Here is a 21,508-nt window from a genome sequence, read left to right on the forward strand (position 1 = left end):
ACTTAAATTCGCAATGAATACTTCAAAACTGAATTTTCTCAAAAATTAATACTTGATTTATCTGAGTTAAAATTAATATTTGAAGTGAATCAACGAATTGACAAATCTACGAGTTAACAAAACAATAACTCAATGAATAAATAAATCATAACTAATTAATAAATGGGCAGATCTGCAGGATAACGAATCGTTGAATGAGAGAATCATTCAAATCTCAGAGTGAAAGAAATTACGAATGAACATATACATGTTTAAGAGAATCAGTGAACGAATGAATCATTGATTTAGAGCAGTGGTTTCCAACTGGCGGCCCGGGGGCTGCATCCGGCCTGTGAAACCTTTTCTTGTGGCCCGCGAACTAAAATATATTAGCTGTCATTTTTTTGCAAACAATTTTCGTCGAAAATCTATATGGGTTTAAAATACTTTTCTCGTTAATAAAAACCTAATTTCTTCGTTTTCGTTTCTGTGAAATTTATCATACCAACGGTGCAAAAAAAATTATTTCTCAGGTTTTACATCCAAGAAAATATTTGTTCAAATATAAAAATAATCATGTATGTTGCTCTTTTTTATTTCATTTTTTTGTTCTTTGTGAATATAATTTAGCATGTGTGTATCAGAAATTTTCTCGAAGAAATTCTCCTATTTAACTTTTTGAAACCCCTCATTTTGGACGAAAATATTTACACACACATTTGTAAATTTTAAATTTAAAATGTAAATATCTATTCTCTGGTGGTTGCAGCAGACGAACCTCAATTTTGTCATTGAACAATTTGTGTGCTACTATGTAAGTTTTAATACCAACTTTTTTAAAGTTTTTTATCTTAACAATTAGATATCTGTTGCACATTAAAGTTATTGCAGCCCGAATTTTTTAAGATGCAATTAAATATTTTTAAAAATCTACTTCTTATTTTAATTTGTAATTCAATACTTTTGTTTTGTACAACTTGGTAAAAATCTGACGGTAATATTTAATGTTCCTTCAAGCATAAAGGAGTCCTACATAAAATGTTGATAAAGTTGCGGCCCGCCATTTGATTTGAGTTTTTAATTGTGGCCCCCGGCCTCAAAGTTGGAAACCCCTGATTTAGAGGATCATTCAATGAGTGAATTAACGAATCAGAGCTTACATATCTATTTGTTAATTTATTGAATTTTATTCAATTATTACCTTATTCGTACATCTGCGAATATATTGATTTTCTGATTCGACCATACTTTATTTTACTGATTTATTTACTCAATTACTTCTTCGTTCATTCATAGTTTCGTCTATTCATTCATTCATTAGTTCAATTCATGCATGTAGTTCAATTCATTAAATATTCATGCATTTTTTTCTTTTTTTTTACGTAACCAATCATTTACTTATCAAATTGTTGCTGACTCATTTTTAGTTGTTTCGCTTACTGATTCACATTTTGGTTAATCCATTGATTCACTTCAGAATAGATTCGCTTGTTGATTCTCCCTTCCAGTCATTCTTGGATCCTCTGTATAGTTCTTTCGTTTATTTTTATCACTTTCTGATATGTTTCTATTGGTTGCTAAGTTTTTTGATTTTCGTGTTAATTGATTCGCACCTTCATTTATGCGCTGATTGCAATTTTGTTCTTTTTACAAGACAGCTCCAAATAATCAGGGGTTTTCCACAAGTTTTATTATGCAGCAATATTGCAAATTGTGCTACCTTATAATTAACTGACAGCAATAACAAAATTATATATGTAAAAAAAAATCGTTATCGTGCTTGAAGCTTTTTATGTTTTTAAGATATTTCAATCAAATTTTTTCTATTAGTTGTCAAATACGATTCACTATAAAATTATGAAAAAATAATTTTAAAATTTTTTCTGCTCATGCGCAGAAAGAAAAACTATTTTAAATACCCAGATCTCGCGCATTTTTTAACAATTTTTTTTCTTATTTGAAAACAATAATTATGTAATTAATTTTAAATTGCTTCAATTTTTTTTTTAATTTTACTGAATATTTTCAAGTTTATAGCAAAAAACATAAGACAAAATTTTTTTTTTTCTTTCTATTAATAAAAATGTTTATATCTCCATAAATATTTAAGCTAGATTTACACAATTTTATGCAGTTACTGCAATTAACAACCAAAGTAATTTATGCAAGTTAAAAACTTATTACTGAATTTTCTTGCATAGGGTGTTCAAAAATACTTGTTTTCTTTCGTAATTTATTATCGGTTCTATTGTCGGTTCTAACTCTAAAAGTTTAATGCAAACTAAAACTTTAATGCAAACTAAAACTTTAATGCAAAAAATGAAAGATCGTTTGAACTAAACACTTCTAAAATTACAAAATAGTCGTCAAAGTATTTCTTGAGAAATTCAAGAATTATTAAAAACTGATTGTGTCTCTTCCATTTTTATCGGGTAGTGTATGCCAGACGCAAACGAGAGAACAAACAAAAAGGTCTCAAGGGCACTATGATCATAGATTCTGTATTCGTAAGAGAACGCATAATTTAAATTTGATGTCAACTTTCATGATTCTTTAATAATTGAATATACAGAATATCTCAACGCCAAAATTAACAAAGTTCTAAAATGATATAGTACACTTGAGTTAGACTATAATATTGGATTTGAAACATAGAGGAAATTGAATAAGGCATCCAGCATTATGCAGTGCATAACATGTTAAAAAGTGTTACATCATCTATGCAATGAAATATTTAATGCGACAAATAATTCTAACAAAAGTTAAATATTTAAATAAAGTAAAGGGAAAAAAAGGCTTATTAAAAAGCTATTTATTGCACTTTAACAAAGTGATTTTTTAAAAATGTTCTTTTTAAAAATGTTATAGTTAAATTACAGATGTAAATATTAAATACTGATGCAACAAAAAAGAATTTTTAAATAAATCGTCAAAAATTGACTTTTTTTTTTATTAATATAATTGTCTTTTTTCTTACTTTTTTATTATTTTTTCTCTCTTTTATTTTATTTTATTTTCTTTGCAAATGAGAACATTTATTTTTCAGATATGTATTATTAATTAATAAATACTCCTGTTCTTCATGAAATTCTCTTTCTTAATGAAGAAATATTAACTGTCAGAGGAGTGTGGGCAAATGAGAAATTGCTTTACATCATTGCCCACTTTCCCTTTTAAGAGACAGTTCTAGAAATCCATAAAAAGCTTCTACTATTGTCACGACATAATTTTAACATAAATGATTATGTTTGTTTAAATTAATTACTCTGATTATTGTTCAGTTTATAAAACTTTTCTTTGATAGATGGCGTGATTTTCAGTTTCCATGAAAACTTTTATTTTAATTTTAATGAAATTAAAAAGATTGAGTTAGAAATTGGTTCCCCGTTGGAATCAAGAGCAAATCGACATTGTTCTTAAATGTATGAATCAAGATATGAATATAATTAAAATAGTAAAATTCATGGCCCCATTTCTTGTTATTTAAAATTCATATTATTTTCAGACAAATCGTATTCTTTTTCTTTAGCAGGAAGAAATCACAGGTTAAGCTCATTTTGATAACATATCAGTAACTTACCAATCGAAACATTTTGCAGGCACCCGGGAGGACTTCTATTTGTAAGCAAATTCAATGTCTGATATTTATATGATTTAATGAAGGTAAGAAATCAAAATTATTATCATTTGAAATCGAAAATCTTATATTTATATTTAATGACTTGCTGCTGTATGAATCGATTAATATTAGCATTATTTATAATAAATCGAGCTTGGATCGAAATTTATAATTAGTTGGTGCGATTTTTTTTTTAAATATTTATGTCACTTTAATTTTATTTAAAAAGTTACTTTTTAGTTACTAATTCAAATCTAATAATTGTGTTCAAGGTTATTACGATTCCCTGCTTTTCAAATCCGAAAGGAAACTCTGAAGTGGAAAAGGGGAAAAAAAAGGGTTACCTATACATCGAAGATACCGAAAGGAAAAAATTATGTTCCTTTTATACTCAGGTTAAAGAAATAAAGAGATATTGTTGTTGCCTTGATAACGCTATTAATTCTCAAAAAGTGCAAAAGAAAATTGCGTTAAAAATAACATTTTGAAATGTCGCGATAAGATTGAAGAAGTTTATTATGATTTTTCGCTTCGATGATTTCGAGAGAAGAAGCAGAAGCAGAATATTAAAAAAAATCACTGAATCAAAAGATACTGCTGATTTAACAATCGAAAATATTAAGGCGTTTTTAGATTTTATTAATGATAAATTGATGTTAAATGAAATCGATAACGATAATTTAACTCCTAATCCCCATGTTAATGTTGATTTGCCGAAATTCGATATCCCTACTTTTTCAGGACATTTCGAATTTTTAATCTATTTTTTTTTAAGTTCTATTGATTCAAATAAATGTTTAATTCCAAAATTTCAATATTTACAAAGTTCAGTTACGTTTGATGCGTCGAGATTAATTAAGGGATTTACAATTACTAGTGATAATTATAAACATGCTTGGGAAACACTTTTATGACAATAAAAGGGGAGTTGGCACTTTCACAGTGTAAATAATAGTTACACATGATAAATATTAAATCAACAACAGATTCCATTCGGGTAATGCATGTAATGAAGTACTTCGATATTTTGAAACTTTAGGTTTAGAATCAAATAAATTGGTAGAATTATTGCTGGTTTTCATTTTACAGGATAAATTAGGGGTTTAATTAAAGTTATTTAGGATTAAGAGACTAATTTTCCATTGCTTAAAACCTGTCTTTCATTCCTAGAAACGCAAGCTAGGAGTCTCCAGGGGATTAAACAAAATCAAAACCCAGACAAATCAAATAGAAACTTAAATAAAACGTTAGCACTTAAAACTTTAGTCAAACCATCTGATGGAAAATCGTGCAAACTTTGTTTATGTGAAAAATTTCTAAAAATGAATGTTCTGGACCGTTGGGATTTCGTTAAAAAAATCTAGATTGTGTTTTAATTGTTTGCGTGCTAATCATAGCTTCCCTACGAACAAATTTACAATTTCTTGCAGTGTATGTAAGCAAAAACATCACACGATTTTGCATACATTTCATTTGTTTAATCAAACCAATCAAGTAACCAATCAAAATCAGCCGCCGATACCACAACCAAGTACAAGTTCTGAGAATAATCCAATTTGTCTAACAGGTCATATGACTGATTCAAAACTAATTTTACTATCAACAGCAATTGTAATGGTTAAAAGTAGTCAGGGACAATAGGTTAACTGTTGCACTTTAATTGATGGCGGTTCTTAAGCTTCTTTAATCACGAAATCATGTTGCAAGAATTTAAATCTTCAATTTCAAAAATCTGAAAACACAATATAGGGATCAGATGATAAAGTTATTGCTCTTGCAACATGAAAGGTCGCTTTGAGCTTTTCGTCGTATTTTAGTCTAGAGATCTTTAATGTAAATGCTCTTGTTGTCAAAAATCTGACCTGTAATTTGCCTAACTTCGAAATCTCAGTATTTGAATGACTTCATATTCAAGGATTGAAACTAGCAGATCCTACTTTCTCTATCAGCCGACGTATTGATATAATCCTGGGCGCTGACATATTCTTTGATTTAATTCAAAATGGAAAAATATCAGGAAGCCAAATTCAACCATCAATTCAAAACTAGGTTGGTTACTATCCGGTTGAATTTCTGCTGTTTCTAGGAGTGAATAGAAGAGTATATCCTTAATTAATTGTCATGCTCTAGTGGAATTGGATAAGGTTACGAACAAATTCTGGGAAATTAAATCTGCCCCAAATGCTTTTACTTTATCTATCGATGATCGAAAAGTCAAAAAATTCTACCTCCAAACAAAAAAAGAAAAAAGAAATTGCAAAGATATATTGTTATTCTGCCTTTTAATAAAGAAAGAGTTTTAGGAAATTTGCGGAATTAGACAAAACAACGATATTTTTCATTGAAAAAAGGTTTCGTGATAACCCGAAATTCAAAATTCAATATGTTAATTTCAAAAGGCAATATATCAAGATCTGGGACCTATGCAACTTGTTCCGAATCATGAAATTTCCAAACCAACTTCAGAGTGATTCTGTTTTCCACATTTTGGTATCATTAGAGAAGAGAGTGAAACAACTAAATTGCGTGTTGTGTTCGATGTATCCGCAAAATCGAAGACAAGTATTTCTCTTAATAACGTTCTTCATGTAGGTCCAAAAGTACATAACGAACTATATAATGTTCTCTTAAAATTCAAATGTCATCCTGTTGCACTAAGAAAACTTGTTGCACATTGCACAAAGTTGCACATTGAAAAATTGTTACGTCAAATTCAAGTGAACAGTAGCGATGTGGATTACCAGCGGATCTTTTGGCCGGAAAAGCCTGAGGATCCATTACATGAATTTCGATTGCTCATCGTAACATATGTTACAGCTCTGGCTCTTTATTCGCACGATTCAAGAGCTGACAAAAGATGAAACAGCGTACTCTCCAGAAGCTTCTAGAGCTGCTTTAGAAGATTTTTTATGTGGATGACCTTCTAACTGTAGTAAATACTGAAAAAGAAGCTCAACAACTAGTCAGTCAAATGATAGAAGTTATGAAAAGAGGAGGATTTTCAATTCGAAAGTGGACTTCTAATAAATTATCAGTCCCTGAGTCTTTACCACCTGAATTGCGCTGCTCTCCAGAATCTCTACACATTGCAGGAGATCATGTTTTGAAAATCTTGGTCATTACCTGGGATGCCAAGGAAGATACTTTCAGAATTGAAATAAATCCTACTTCCAAAGACACACTCACAAAGCGTCAACTGTTTCTATTATTGCCGAAATTTACGATCCTCTTGGTTTCCTGATTTTTCAGTTTCAATGAAAAACCTTTATTTTTTTTTAATGCCATTAAAAAGATTCAGTTGGAAATTTGTTGCCTTTGGAATCAAAAGCAAATCGATATTGTTCTTAAATGTATGAATCAAGATGTGAATCTAATTAAAATAGTGAAATTCATGGTTCCATTTCTTGGTATTTAAAATTCATATTATTTTCAGATAAATAATATTCTTTTTTTAGCAGCAAGAAATCACAAGTAAGCTCATTTGATAACATTTCCAAAACTTACCTATCGAACCAATTACCATGGCCACCAATCCATTGTATTGTAATCTACTGAAGAAAATAATAATATGCACACATTTTTTTAATAGCTTTAAGTTCTGTTACTCTTTCATTTCAAAGATAAACTTAAATATTCCTATCTAAATAAGAAATTATTACCAAGGAAATTTTGTTATGCTGGAAAAAATAAAACCGATTCCAAGTGGATACGATTAATACTTTAGAAGTTATTAATATTTAAATCTAAAAAATACAGTTTCGTTCTCATTTATACACTTTTTGACTTAGACCTCAGGCAAGTGAGGCACTGTTTTGGATGTATGTTTTTATGTTAAGCAACATCAAATCTTAATCAATAGACTTAATAGTTAGGAAGAATGAGGAATTTATTTATGAGAAATATATTTTTTTAATTATACCTGTTTACGTACAAAGCCTATCTATCTTCAAAGCTATGAGATCTACCGTTTGAATTTCCATTTGATTTGATTTAGCATAAAAATAATACATAAGAAACGAAGCCTCGTGTGACTTCAGTTTGAGATATGTAAATTGGTATGAATACAAAATTATGGTATGGTAAAAAACAGTTTCGAAAGTGCAAAACTGTAGAACAAAAATACTTATGTGTCGAATTTCTGTTTCATAACTTATGCGAATTATTTCTACAAACTATTCCAGAAACTATTTTTTTTTGTTCCAAAGAAGAAAAAAAAATACAATTGTGAACAAAAATTGTTTTGTTCACAGCTTCGAAAGGGCAAAACTTTAGCACCAAATTGTTTTAAACAAATAGAATTTCAATTATAAAACTGATAAAAATGATTTCTCCAAATCAAAAATTGCTATACTTTTTCTATCTTTTAATTTATGCATTGCACCTAATACTCAAACCACTTCCTATTTAACTACAATAAGCTCATCTGATTCTATCATTCTTAGATATATTCCAAATATTTAATGGAATTCGCTTATTGTGTATAACTCCAAGTATGAAAAAAAAATAATGCAATTAAAGGATTAAATATCAAGGTTTTTTTCATTACCACCAAAACGAAATTTTCCAAGAGACGGTAAACATAAAACAATGACCTTTCTTCCTCTTGTTTACGTTTTTATTTTTACCTTCATTCAATGACGTCTGCCATTTTCTTATTTCTAAATGAGCTCCATAGATGGCGCAACAGTTAATTTTGGATTGAGAAAGCGGGAAAATCTACGTTTGTTCTTTCTGCCTAAGATCTGCTCTTGGACTTCATCTAAACACCTTTCTACATCAATGATAAGTTTGGATAAGTGTAACATATTATCCCTTTCTCTTATCAGCTGTTTGGGGTTGTAAAGTCGAGCTTTTTTAGTGATTTATAATTTACAAAGTGTATTGTGTGACTTGCGGAACTAGAAGGTTATTAAAGGAGTGAAATTTTATAAATATTTGCTGGCAGGTGATCTTACAGGAGAAGAGGTGGATATTTTAAATAAACTTCGTAATCTTTCCTTTCTCGCGCGATGGAGTTTGAGAAACGGAAAGAACTGCCAAATCCATGGACAAAAGCGAATTTCTTTTCCAGACTTTTTTTCTGGTGAGTAAAACAAAAAAGATTTACAAATTATATACTCTGTGGATAATTTTAAGAACACTAAACGAAAGAAAATGATTTTATTCGAATTTATTCTTTCTACAAGATATATTTTAAACAGCTTTCAATTTCTGAAAAAATTACAAACTTATACTGTAGAACAAATACTCTACCATTTTTTATTAAAAAAATATTATAAAATAAGAAAAATAAACTATTTTATTTAATAATTTGCGCAAACTATTTCATAAATGATGCGTTTTTGGAATCAATTTTCACTTTTTTGTTACAGAATAAAATATGCATGTAAAGATATTCGCAATGATGTATCAAGTTTTCTCATTATCTCTTAATGGTTTAAAAATTTTTTTTCAAAAAAAATTCTGTTGAAAATTATTCTATAAAGAAAAAGAACTTCTTTTAAATAATCGCTTGCTTAAAAGAACGTTATTTTTTTTGTAAATCAAATTATTACTTTTTAATTAAATATGGCACAGCAGGCCCTCTTTTATTTGAGTAATAGTATTCGTAAGAAACGTTAATTTCCAAAAATTATTTAATTTTTGACTACATATGGATTTCAATTGGAATTTAACAAAAAATAATAAATTTAAAACGAAACAGATTATTTAATGTATTTTACATCGAATTTAATTTTAGAAAACATCTCATTTCTGTTGCATCTATTAATAATAATTTGTTCAATTTTATAAGCTTTTCCATTCATTTTAAAATGAACTCTATTTCAAATTCATTAATTGAAATCTACAATTAAGGATTGCCAAGGAACAAAAGGGATTTTAAAGATGATTCATCATATATTTATGTTTAAGTACTTAAAAAGGATTTCTTTTCAAATTTATTGGTCGTAATATTATTAAATTTCAGTTTGGTAAGCTTGTATGCTTTGTAAAGGTAAAAAATTATACAGTTTTAATGCAATAAAGCATATTTAAGACCAATTAAATTAAACTTGTATCTGTTATCTCTTTATTTTAAGAGACCTCTTAATTTAGATAATTTTGTCAGAATGATTCATAAAATACAATCTGAATATTTCAGCCTTGAAGTGCGACGAAATATTCTTGGCAACAAATTATAATTCAATAATAATTGGAGACAAAGTGCCAATTATGATTATTTATTAGCGCTGTTTTTTTAAATTTTTTTATTTTATTTTATTTGATATAATGCATAAATATTTTGAAAAATATTTGAAACAACTTTTAATGTATCTTCTCTTTAAACACAATATTTTTGTTAATATTATAAGTTATATACAAACTATAATATTTTCTTAATCATCAAATTCAAACGTTTTACTATGTTTATATATGAGTAATATATGTATCTTTATATCCACCTTATTAATAGTCGATAGATTTATGTTTAAAAAATAGTTGCTATTTTCAATTTAATTTTCTAAAAGATATATTTATAATAAAACTTACAAATGAGCCTTAGTCATAAAATAAGAGAAGTCTTTTGAAGTATTAATATTGTTTGAGCAGTGGGCTAATTTATTTTTGATGTAGTCAAATTTTTATTTCCGTATTTTCTGCCATGCTCTGCAATTTTCATTTATATTAGTTAAAATAACTTTTAATTGTGCATTTTATTGGTTATATTAAATTTTGACGATGGAATATATTCCTCCATGCTTAGGTCTTTAAATCAAGGTCGGGTATTTATTTTTTCTTGATAAAAATATTTTATTTAGTAGAGGAAATTGAGAGAAACCTAAAGTGGCTAAGAAAATATTGATTATACTTTGTCAAATTCATCGAAATTGGGCTATTATTTACAGACGAAAAAAAGCATTTAACTGCATTAGTTTCTATCTGACAGCTTATGTTTACTTCATTAATTCAATTGAAATTAAAGAGAAGAACAATTTAAATGTGTTAACTTATTTTTTAAGTAAAAAATTTTTTTAAAGTTATACTAATTAATTCAATTTTAAGCATTTATTGCTTTTCTGTTTTACATGGTCGCTTAAAAAAAGCAAATTTTAACTATTCAATACTTTGTTAACCTACTTGGACCACAGTTATAAAATTAGTAGACATTCCCCCCCAGAAACTATATCTTGTCATACATTGGGAGAATTTCGTAACATGGAGCTCTCAATCGTTAAAACTGTCGCTTTATGTAATTATTTAAAAAAGTTTAACTTGTTTAAACGACAGAGTTCGGAAATATTTCCCGTTTCACCTATTGTTTTGATGTAAATAAATAATTTCAAATTAAAACAAAATGCTTTATTAAATTTTTTTTATTTATGATAAAAAATTTTAATCACTGTACAGACTATATTTTTTACTGTATTTTATAAAAATATTCCGGATAAAATTATGGTAAAAAGTACTGTTATCCTTAATGCTAGTATATTTTACCATAAAACCCATTTTTACTGCTAAATTTTATAGAACAAAATACAGTAATACTGATATACCGTAGTATTTACAGTAATCACTGTAATTAAATAAATATTGTCTCAAAATTAAGGTATAATCTTTTATGGGAAAAATTGATTTTACGGACGTTGCACTCAGGGTGCCAGAAATTTTTACCGTAATTTTACCCGTATGATTTTACAGTGTAACTTCTTTACTTAAATTAAAAAAATTACATATATACACTGGAAAATTGAGAATCTGATTCATGCAATTTAAGTAGATAGATTCGATAGTTGTAGTGAGAATGGTTCCTCAGTTTCTCAAAAATATGATTCGGTGATTTTATTGTTAAGTTTCTTTTTAAATATGTACGATTGTAGTTTGTTTTTACTTACAAAATCATTTTCAATGTTTAAAAACATAATTTTTACTAGAGACAGAATTGATAAAAAAAGATTGAAAAAAGCTAACAAAATGATCTAACAAGCAAGATTGAATAAAGCTAACAAACGCAAATAAAAACACATAAAAAGAAGCATATTTATTCTGTGATAATATAAATCTGTCTTATTATCCTGGAGTCGTTATTGTTAGAATTTAATTGTTTTACCTTATCATCCAAGAAAAAAAAATCTCCAAATTGCTCTAAAGTTTTGAATAAATTTGCGTTTGAACCCGTGTTCCCCCCAGTAAGCAAACTAAATTTTTCAAACCTTTAAGACTATTTTACTTATATTAATAAGTAAAGGATCATATCTCTGGTCTGTGTGATTTTTTGTTTATTGGACAAATCTTTAAATTCTGATTTACTTTTTGATTAAACCACTATTTCTCTTTGAGAAATCGGTTATTATTATTATTTTTTTAAATTTCTTGTGTTCTCCTCTTTTATCCTATGATTTGACTTTGATGAAGATTCTTCGTTATAGAACTAAATATATATATTTTTTGAATTTATTTATGTCTCATTATTTGTGTTTTATTCACGTTTTTTAGCTTTATTAATATAGCACAAAGTCTACCTTTTCTTCATGTAAATATGAATTATATATCTCGAAAGATCAGCAGTCTAGCGAATGTTTACAACTCAAAAGCTGAAGGTAATGTAAATAAGTGCACAGAACTTGATTATTTAAATATTACATATCAGGAAAGAAAATTGTGCTCAATTTCTTGGAAATTCTACCTTTGAATCAGAAAATGTTTTTGAAGTATAATAATTTACTCAACTCAATACAGAATGAAAATTCCCTATTACATCTATAGAATAAAATAATTTAAATAAAAAAAGAAAGAGAAAAAACGTATTTCAAAATATCGATGTATATTAAGTACAAATATATCTTGAAAATAAGAGAAGAAAATTTTAAAGTTAATTCAACTAGTGTTATTATATTAGAACACTAGTCCAGTGTGATACAGCTGGAGTTTTGAAAATGCGTATCCTTAGAACTCAGTACTTCCAAATTTATTGGTCCTTTTTCCTTAAAAGAGGGAAAGAGGGTCTCTATAAAAATAATAATTATGCTGATTATAAGTGCTACAAAGTTAAACTACACATGAAAATAATTTTTGTTAGAATTAGAAAAACACCGTAGTAAAAGAAATGAATTTTTTAAAATATTAATTAAGTAAAATAACTAAATAATAAAATCAAGAAATTATAACAAAGATAATATAGAAATTATAAAATCGATACAGTTTATTAACAAAAACTAAAGATTATAATTTATTAACAGAAAAAAAATTGCAATAGTAAAGATTTCAGAAATAAAAAGGAAAAATATTATTAAATTCAATTGTTTTTAACCTATTAAAGTTAATTAACACTGAAAACAAAAACAGAAAATATTTATCTGGTTAACTCCATAATTAATAATTAAATAAAGTCTAAAAACTTTCAGAAATTACAAAAATAAATAAAGTTGTATTTCAAATGATGTTCTAAAAACAACGATAGAGAGAGAGAGAAAAAAAAAGATGTCTCTGAGATGAAAAAGTAGACGATAATTTTTGTAGATCTCTTTATTAATATCTCTCAATTTCGGAATACCTCTCGTATATTGTATATAAATATATATTTCGTGGTACTTAACGGTTAAAGGAGTAATGTGTTTGCGTTTGTTTTTTTCCTGTTATCACACACACGAAATATGTTGGTCCTCATGACTGATGAGTACAAACTTTAATATTGCGGTGCATTATCAAAAAATGTAGACATTTAATTACTTGTGTAAAATTCCTTCGACATCCCTCCCCCCAAAAAATATTGTATCTTCCGTATGAAATTTTTTTTTACAAATAAACTGTGCCGCAGTTTATTTTTTTTTTACACATAGTCTCTAAAAAATTTATTTCAACATTTTTAAAATTAACTGTTTCGTTTTGTTCAAAATAAATATATATTGGTTACAATCAGCCGCGATGGTATCGGGGATAGAGCTTTCGCCTTCCAATGATGTGACGGTCTGCACCGGTCTGACGGTCTCCAACGGTCTGCACCGACCACAGTGCTGACTTGAAATATCCTTATTGGTAGATGGATCATGGGTTGGAGTCCTCTTGCCATCAGGCTAATCATGGGAGGTTTTCGTGGTTTCCCTCTCCATGTAACGCAAATGTAGTTTAGTTCCATTAAAATGTCCTCCATGAAGGCAAATTTCTCCCTACACTTTATCCAAGAGTTCCCTGGATTGGATTCAAAATTACAAGGCTACGGAGTTGAACATTAAAAGTCGTAAATGCAAAACATTGGCTCGGCTGTTCAACGACGGTTATAAAATATTAAATAAAATGCTGGCTAAAATGTGAAAAGATTTAATGTAAATTTGGCGGAATTTATGCCAACTTATTTTCATGGGCGACGGGATTTAAATTTTCATGTACCGTCATTTAACAAAATATCATATTTTTGAAATTTTGTTAATTTATATTTTTTTTACTTTGGTCAATATTCTCGTTTTTCAAATAAAAACTTAGCAACACTCAGAGTTAATTCAATAATTATCAGCTGTGTATAATGTTCTTTATATAGTCGTATTTCGATCGTCGAATTTTGATGCACCTATTTATATTATCAGTAATCGGTGACCCATGTAGATCAAGCAATCGGATCATGGTCCCAAGTACCCATACATTTAATTTTTTTCATAAATTTTATGATATATTCATTTTAAAGATAATAATATAAAATTTTAGAGAAAAGTTTTTAACAAAATAGTATTAATATTCGGTAATTAGTTTTAGTATTTAGAGTTTAATAAATTTGAAATTCAAATACTTTTTGGGAAGGTATATATATGCTTAAAATTGTCTGCAATGGTTAAATACATATTTTTTTTAAATTTTTGATAACTAATGTTAGCCTGCATATCTTTTTTCTTTCTAGCAGGCATTTTTATTTCTGCACTTAAATACTTCAGCTCACGTTTTACTTCAGCACTTCAGATGAAGTGAGCTTTAAGTAGGTTTTTCTTTTCTCGAGATTGTCTGATTCTATTTGTTTTCAAACATTTTGCAACGATGCTTTTCCATGAAATCGAGTGCCAAAACATTGAAGAAAAAAACACGTTTTTTAAATATTTCGTGAGGGGGGTGGTCATAGGGGGCAGTCACCACCTCCGAAATTTAAGTGAGGGTTCGAATAATATGTTTCACCCTTCCTGAAATTTAACATTCGTGAAAATAAAGTGAAGTAAATTCCGACTAAAATGACAATAAAAGAGTACCGTCATTCGGGGCTACTTTGTGCAGGATTTCGCAGTTTTTGAACTTTGACATGTAAAAAAACTATGTTAATTCAAAATTTAGTAAAATTTATCGATATTATATTCATAACTGGACTCAGACGAGTGAATTTGATCAATATTGGCATTATTTGTATGTAATATTTACAAATAATAAGTCAAAACATACCTTGCACAAAGTAGCCCCCAAGTGGGGCTACTTTGTGCAGCGATAGGAATTCAGTTTAATAATCATGTTTTTAGTAAAATATTGATATAAAATTGTTAAAAAAGTTAATTGTTGACATTTTTAATAACAAAAACATCAAGATATGTAAAGATATTAGTTTGAAAATAATTTTCAGCGTTAAAAAACCATTTTTTATAAAGAATTTTTTCTTAAAAAGAATGTTTATTTCAAAACATTTGAGTTTAAACAAAAGGAAACCATATACATTTTTGAACATTGAAATGGATGAAATTTCAAAAATAATAATTATTACATATTCATTAACATTTATAATATTGATAAATTTGAACATAACATGCTTGAATGAACATGACAGAACTTGCTCTTCAGTTTCTGTCAAAATCACCTGATGTCCTATAAAATATATTTTTATGTGTTAAATCGTTTGATTAATTCATTAGAAAAATCTTTGTAGAAGAAAAATAATAGTTTACCAGCACGTTTCACGTGTTTCTTGTGAATTTTATTAGAGATAGTATTTCTGTGGATTTTGTACTTCCGAGAAGCTTCTGCAATCGACATACCACCAGCAACTGCTTGCAAACATTGTTGCAACTTTTCTAAAGTGTAATCAAGGTAATTTCTCGTTCGAGGTATTTTTTTTATAACGTCTGACAATTTTTCTGTCGAAAAAAAAAACGAATGAAACTTTGCACAAAGTAGCCCCACAGTGCATTTTTTTTCATTTTCCGTTTATTTGTTATTAATTTTAAATTTTTTTTAACGCTAATATGATATAATTGCTTATTAATGTATAAATAAAAAATTTTGCACTTACGACAATTGTTTTATCAACGTCTTTGCATTTCACAGCTAAAGTTTCCTCGCACACTTTTCAACATCCGACGTCCTCGGAAAATTGCTGACATTGGATGAACGAAACACACTCTGAGATTGTTTTAAAATTCGAAAATTTTTTTGTAGTAATAGAAGAAACTTCTATCTTCAAATTACACACATTTTTAACGTGAAATAAACATAATACTGAATAGCAGCATTTGAAAAATGCCAAATTCAAATTTGCACAAAGTAGCCCCCGCTGCACAAAGTAGCCCCGAATGACGGTACATATTTAGAAAGAGATTTTTTTTTCATGTTTAAAGCTATTTTTCGAAAAGGAAATTTTATTTTACTCTTGAAATAATTGAGGGGGCAAAGGACGTGCTTTGCCCCTTTTGAAATTTAGACATTCGTAAAAATAAAATCAAGTTATTTTGTAATTTTAGGAAATGAAAACTATTTTTCTTTTCAATTTTGAAGCTATCTTTCAAAAAGAAAACTTCATTTTCCTCTAAAATTTTATTAAAGGGCAAATTAAGTGTTTCGCCCCTTCTGAAATTTAGACATTCGCGAAAATAAAATCAAGTTAAATTAGTAAAATTAGAAATAGAGATAATAAATTTTTTTCCAACTTTGAATCGGTTTTCCAAGTTGAAAACTTAATTTTCTTCTGAAACTAAAGTAAGGGAGGGAATAATGTGCTTCGCTCATTCTGAAATTAAGACTGAAATTCATAAAAATATTCAGAAATTTATAAAAATAAATTCAAGCTAAATTGGTAATTTTAGCCAAAAAAAAAAAACTATTTAATTCCTACTTTGAAGTTATTTTCGAAATCGAAAACTTGATTTTACTCTTGAAATAATTGAGAGAGCAAATAATGAACTTTACCCCTTCCGAAATTTAGGCATTCGTGAAAATAAAGTCAAGTTAAAAAGAAACAGTTATTTCAGAAAAAAAAATTTTTTTTTTCCACTTGGAAGTTATTTTTAAAATTGAAAACCTTATTTTCTTCTGAAATTTAATTGAGGGGGTAAAAAATGTGCTTCGCCCCTTCTGAAGTTTAGACAGTCAGAAAAATAAAGTCAGGTTAAATTATTAATTTGCGGGAAAAAAACCTTTTTTTTTTCTACTTCGAATTTATTTTAGAAATCAAAATCTTGATTTTACTCTTGAAATAATTAAGGGGTAAATAGTGTGCTTCGTCCCTTCTGAAATTTAGACATTCGTGAAATTGAAATCATGTGAGTTTGTTAATTTTAGAAAATAAAAATTACTATTTTTTCGATTTTGAAGCTATTTAAAAAAAAAGGAGAAAAAAATCTATTTTTATCTGAAATTTAATTGAAGGGGAAATAATGTGTTTCGCCCCTTCTAAAATTTCGACATTTACTAAAATTTTCAGTTAAATTAGCAAAATGAGAAATAGAGAAGAAAAACTTTTATTTCCAACTTTGAAGCGATTTTTCAAGATGAAAACTTTATTTTCCTCTAAAATTAAATTAAGGGAGTGAATAATGTGCCTCGTCTCTTCCGAAATTTAGACATTTATTAAAATAAAGTTAAGTTAAATTGGTAATTTTCGAAAAAAAAAAAAACTCTTTTCAGCTTTGAAGTTATTTTTGAAATTGAAAATCTTCTTTTCTTCTTAAATTTCATTGAGGAGGTGAATAATGTTCTTCGCCCCTTCTGAAATTTAGACATTCATGAAGATAAAGTAAAGTTAAATTAATATTTTAAGAAAAAAAAACTTTTTCGATATAATTAAATGAAAGAAACATTTTTCAAAACAAAATGCACATAAAAAAAAAACGTAAAATTTGTTCCAAAGCTCAACCACTTTTAACCCCTTGACCACCCACAAAGACTATCCCTAGTTAGATTCCTCAAAAACAACCCCCTCATTTTACTCTATGAGAAAAACTCTTTTTTCTTCTTTAAATTGCCGTTATCATTTTTATGTCCCTGGGCTCCTTTGTCCTCTTTTTAATTCGTCAGATATCGACAGAACCATATTTTATTTGGATATCTCTACATAAATTGTCTCAAACAGGCAATTATCTAGTTTTTCTAAGAAAACAGATGTTTTAAGCTAAATGCGCTAGACTTTTTTAGAGATTTTAAGAAATGTTTTCTGTTTCAATGTTCAATGTTCATTTCTTTTCTATTGCACTTTAACATACGATAACGCGAACATCACTGTATCACGAAATATAGTGCATATATAGTTTTTTTAAATTTTTTTTTTTTGTATAATACGAATTTAACTAAAATATTACTTGAGATTTTTAAACAGTTATTTACTATTCATTACTTTAATTGAATACGTTAAGTGATTTTTTTGTATAATCATTTTTTGTTGAAAAGAAAGTAACAAAAAATTGCTGAAATGATAGAATAAATTTAATATACATAGCGTAACTGCCATATTTATCGAAAATAAAGGTGGTATGTGCGCAATACCGATCGCGCTCTCAGAATCGTAATATATTTTTCGTCAATGAAGCTATTTAACAATAATGAGAATTTAACTATTAATATTGCTTCAGAATTTTAAATTCCTATTCATTATTTTTATTGAAGGAACATAATTAATTTGATTGAGTTCTCATTTACTATATATATATATATATATATATACCGAAGGTGACCTATGCGTAGCGCTTAATATACCATTGGTCACGAAATTTTGGAGCCCTAATCACCCGGGCCCACAGCGGACTGTCGAGAGAATATTTTACCTTTCTTTTAGTTTTAACCATAACGTAATAATAGTTTAGAAAGACATAGGATTATTTAAAAATTGCCCATTACTATTCTTATGAAGAAAATAGAACAGGATAAAAAACATCGCTAAATAAGAGATAAATTTACTGGTAAACATCATAACACAACAATTGCTGCTTCTAAATTAGAGATGCAACATACAAATATTTGGTATTTAGCCTATACTGCTGAACGCAGAATATTCATTTCGGACGAATAATGGAAGAATCGTCTGCCGAAGACAAAACTTAATTCGTTTACATCCATCTTTCTTGTTTTCTGCCCTGGAAAGGGTTTATTCGATTAACAAAATAATAATGAAGATAAACAAATTTGTGAAGGGTCNGCTTTTTTCTAAAAAAATTGATTTTAAATTATTTTAACCACTACATTTGGAACAGATCCCCCCCCCTTTATTATTCAATGAAAAACAGATAAATAGAAATTTTTTTAAATTCAAACTTGCTGATACTTAGTGTTTAAAGTGTTTACACATATTTTTTGACTTAACACACGATTTGATTATCTAATTTTAAATATATATTCTCTACTGTAATGTTTGTCTGCTTTGATAGCTGCAGTAAAATCCTTTTGTTATTATTTATGTATTTAACTAAAAAATCAACAAAAAAAAGTACAATGAATTATAAGTTAATTTTTATTTGTCTAGGCATTGTTTCACGGAAAGTTTATTTACAGTGGATTTACATTACCATTTTATAAACGAATGTTAGGTAAAAAATTAACGATGAAAGATATTGAATCCATAGATCCTGAATTCTACAACTCTCTTGTTTGGATAAAGTAAGTTTCTCTCTCTGTAGTTATTCATTTATTCTTCTATCTATGAATGAAAGCAAAACTTCTTACAATTTGTCACTGATTTTATTCGTAAATACTTTAAGCTATATTTTGCATATTTTTGTCAGTATATAATATATATATATATATATATATTTATATATGCACTATATTTCGCGATACAGTGATGTTCGTGATTTTGTATGTGAAAGTGTTAAAAAAAAGACTTGCCCCATTCCCGACACGTGACTGACACAAGCCATCTAATTGATGCTGGGCAGTAGCGTATAGCCTGGTCAAAGACCGTACACGCTTCTGAATTTCTGAATGAGTGTAAGTAAACTAGCTAAAAAAACCTGCTTATCATCAACCAATCAGGATGTTTACAAACATTTTTAGCAATTGATTAGAACATTAGGAGAAATGAAATTCTGTTTCTTTATTCCCCTCCCCCTCTATCGAAGAGCATGCTCAAAGTCACCTTTCACGAAGTATTGGCGAAAGTTTGACACCTGTTGCAAACCTGATAAAAATCCTACCTTTTTCCGGGGATTCCTGGAATTTTATTCATAGTCACTTTTTAATTTTTAATTTTATTTCACATGCAATAAAATTTTAATGTGGGGCTGACCGTTAAAATGCTGTCAGCGGGTCACTTATGGCCAGCGGGCCATGGGTTGACGACACATATCTTAAAACATGCTAAATAATTTTGCTATTGTTGCATTTTAAAAGAAGTTATGATAATCCATTTATGATATGAGTTAGCTTACGATAATCTATTTATGATATGAGTTAGCTTATGATCTATTTTTTGTCAATTAATATCACTAATCACTAAATTATTTTACGTGCAGTAAGATTTTAATGTGGGGCGGGCCATTAAAATGCTGTCAGCGGGTCACTCATGGTCAACGGGCCATGGGTTGACGACCCATATCTTAAAACATGCTAAATAATTTCGCTATTGTTGCATTTTAAAAGAAGCTATGATAATCTATTTTTGATATGAGTTAGCTTATGATAATCTATTTATGATATGAGTTAGCTTATGAGAATCTATTTATGATATGAGTTAGCTTATGATAATCTATTTATGATATGAGTTAGCTTATGATAATCTATTTACGATATGAGTTAGCTTATAATCTATTTTTGGTCAATTAATATCAATAATCACTAAATTATTTTACGCGCAGCAAAATTTTAATATGGGGCTGGCCGTTAAAATGCTGTCAGCGGGTCACTCATGGTCAGCGGGCCATGGGTTGAAGACCCATATCTTAAAACATGTTAAATAATTTCGCTATTGTTGCATGTTAAGATTATTTCCATTCTGCATATTATTACATATTCAGTTAAATTCAGTTTATTATCACATAAGGATGCTAATTTTTCCTATTACAACATAATTCAAATTATAATGCTGCGGAAAATTTGAAAGATCATGTTACATTAACGATGTAATTAAATCTTTTCGATATTATGATTGAACTGGGAAGTTTAAAAATGCAATTTGATATTAAAAACTAGGTTATTTCGCTTATAACATAAGTATCTCTATTGCATTACCTCGATAAATTATTTACACAAAGCCTCTGTACTTTAAAACACAACATCTAAAACACTCTCTCTTACAGCGACTATATATAAAACACTTCCTGACGTTCGAAACCATAATGTTCTCCAATTTATTTCTAAAAAAATAGATCAAGGCATTTTTTTAAACTCTAAACTTAATGCATTTGAGCTAATGATCCGAGAAAAAAAGCTGATATAAATTGAAAACGGAATGAAAAACTGAATGGGTGATTGTCCAACACATTTGGCTAGTTTGATCACGGTGTTATTTTAAGCATCAACGTTTATAAAGAATCTTATGCCTGTGTGTGTAAATTCTGAGAACGGTGCTGCTGACATTATTTTTATAACCTTGGTAAACATGATGCAGTTTTATTTCTTGTATTTTAACGCCGTTCGCATAAGCGAAATAATTACGTTATATGATAAAAGAAACCCATTAGGTTTTAAAATTTTGGTATTTTAGATAATCCTTCAAATGAGGTCATTTAAAAAAAATTAACTATAGAGATTTTAGAGATTAATATT

General features: G+C 28.1%; 1 protein-coding gene across 2 annotated transcripts in view; it reads left to right on the forward strand.

Annotated features, from left to right (window-relative positions):
• Window positions 1-8,293: 8,293 nt before the first annotated feature.
• LOC107437293 (ATP-binding cassette sub-family C member 4-like) overlaps window positions 8,294-21,508 on the forward strand; it is a 77,802-nt gene continuing 64,587 nt past the window's right edge. For both annotated transcript variants that reach the window (XM_016049232.3, XM_043038980.2), the window contains exon 1: window positions 8,294-8,681. In XM_016049232.3, the coding sequence (XP_015904718.2) occupies window positions 8,608-8,681 (74 nt within the window). In that variant the 5' untranslated portion in view covers window positions 8,294-8,607. The remainder of the gene's footprint in view (window positions 8,682-21,508) is intronic.

The sequence above is a fragment of the Parasteatoda tepidariorum genome, chromosome 2 (assembly GCF_043381705.1).
Source record: "Parasteatoda tepidariorum isolate YZ-2023 chromosome 2, CAS_Ptep_4.0, whole genome shotgun sequence".
NCBI lineage: Eukaryota > Metazoa > Arthropoda > Arachnida > Araneae > Theridiidae > Parasteatoda > Parasteatoda tepidariorum.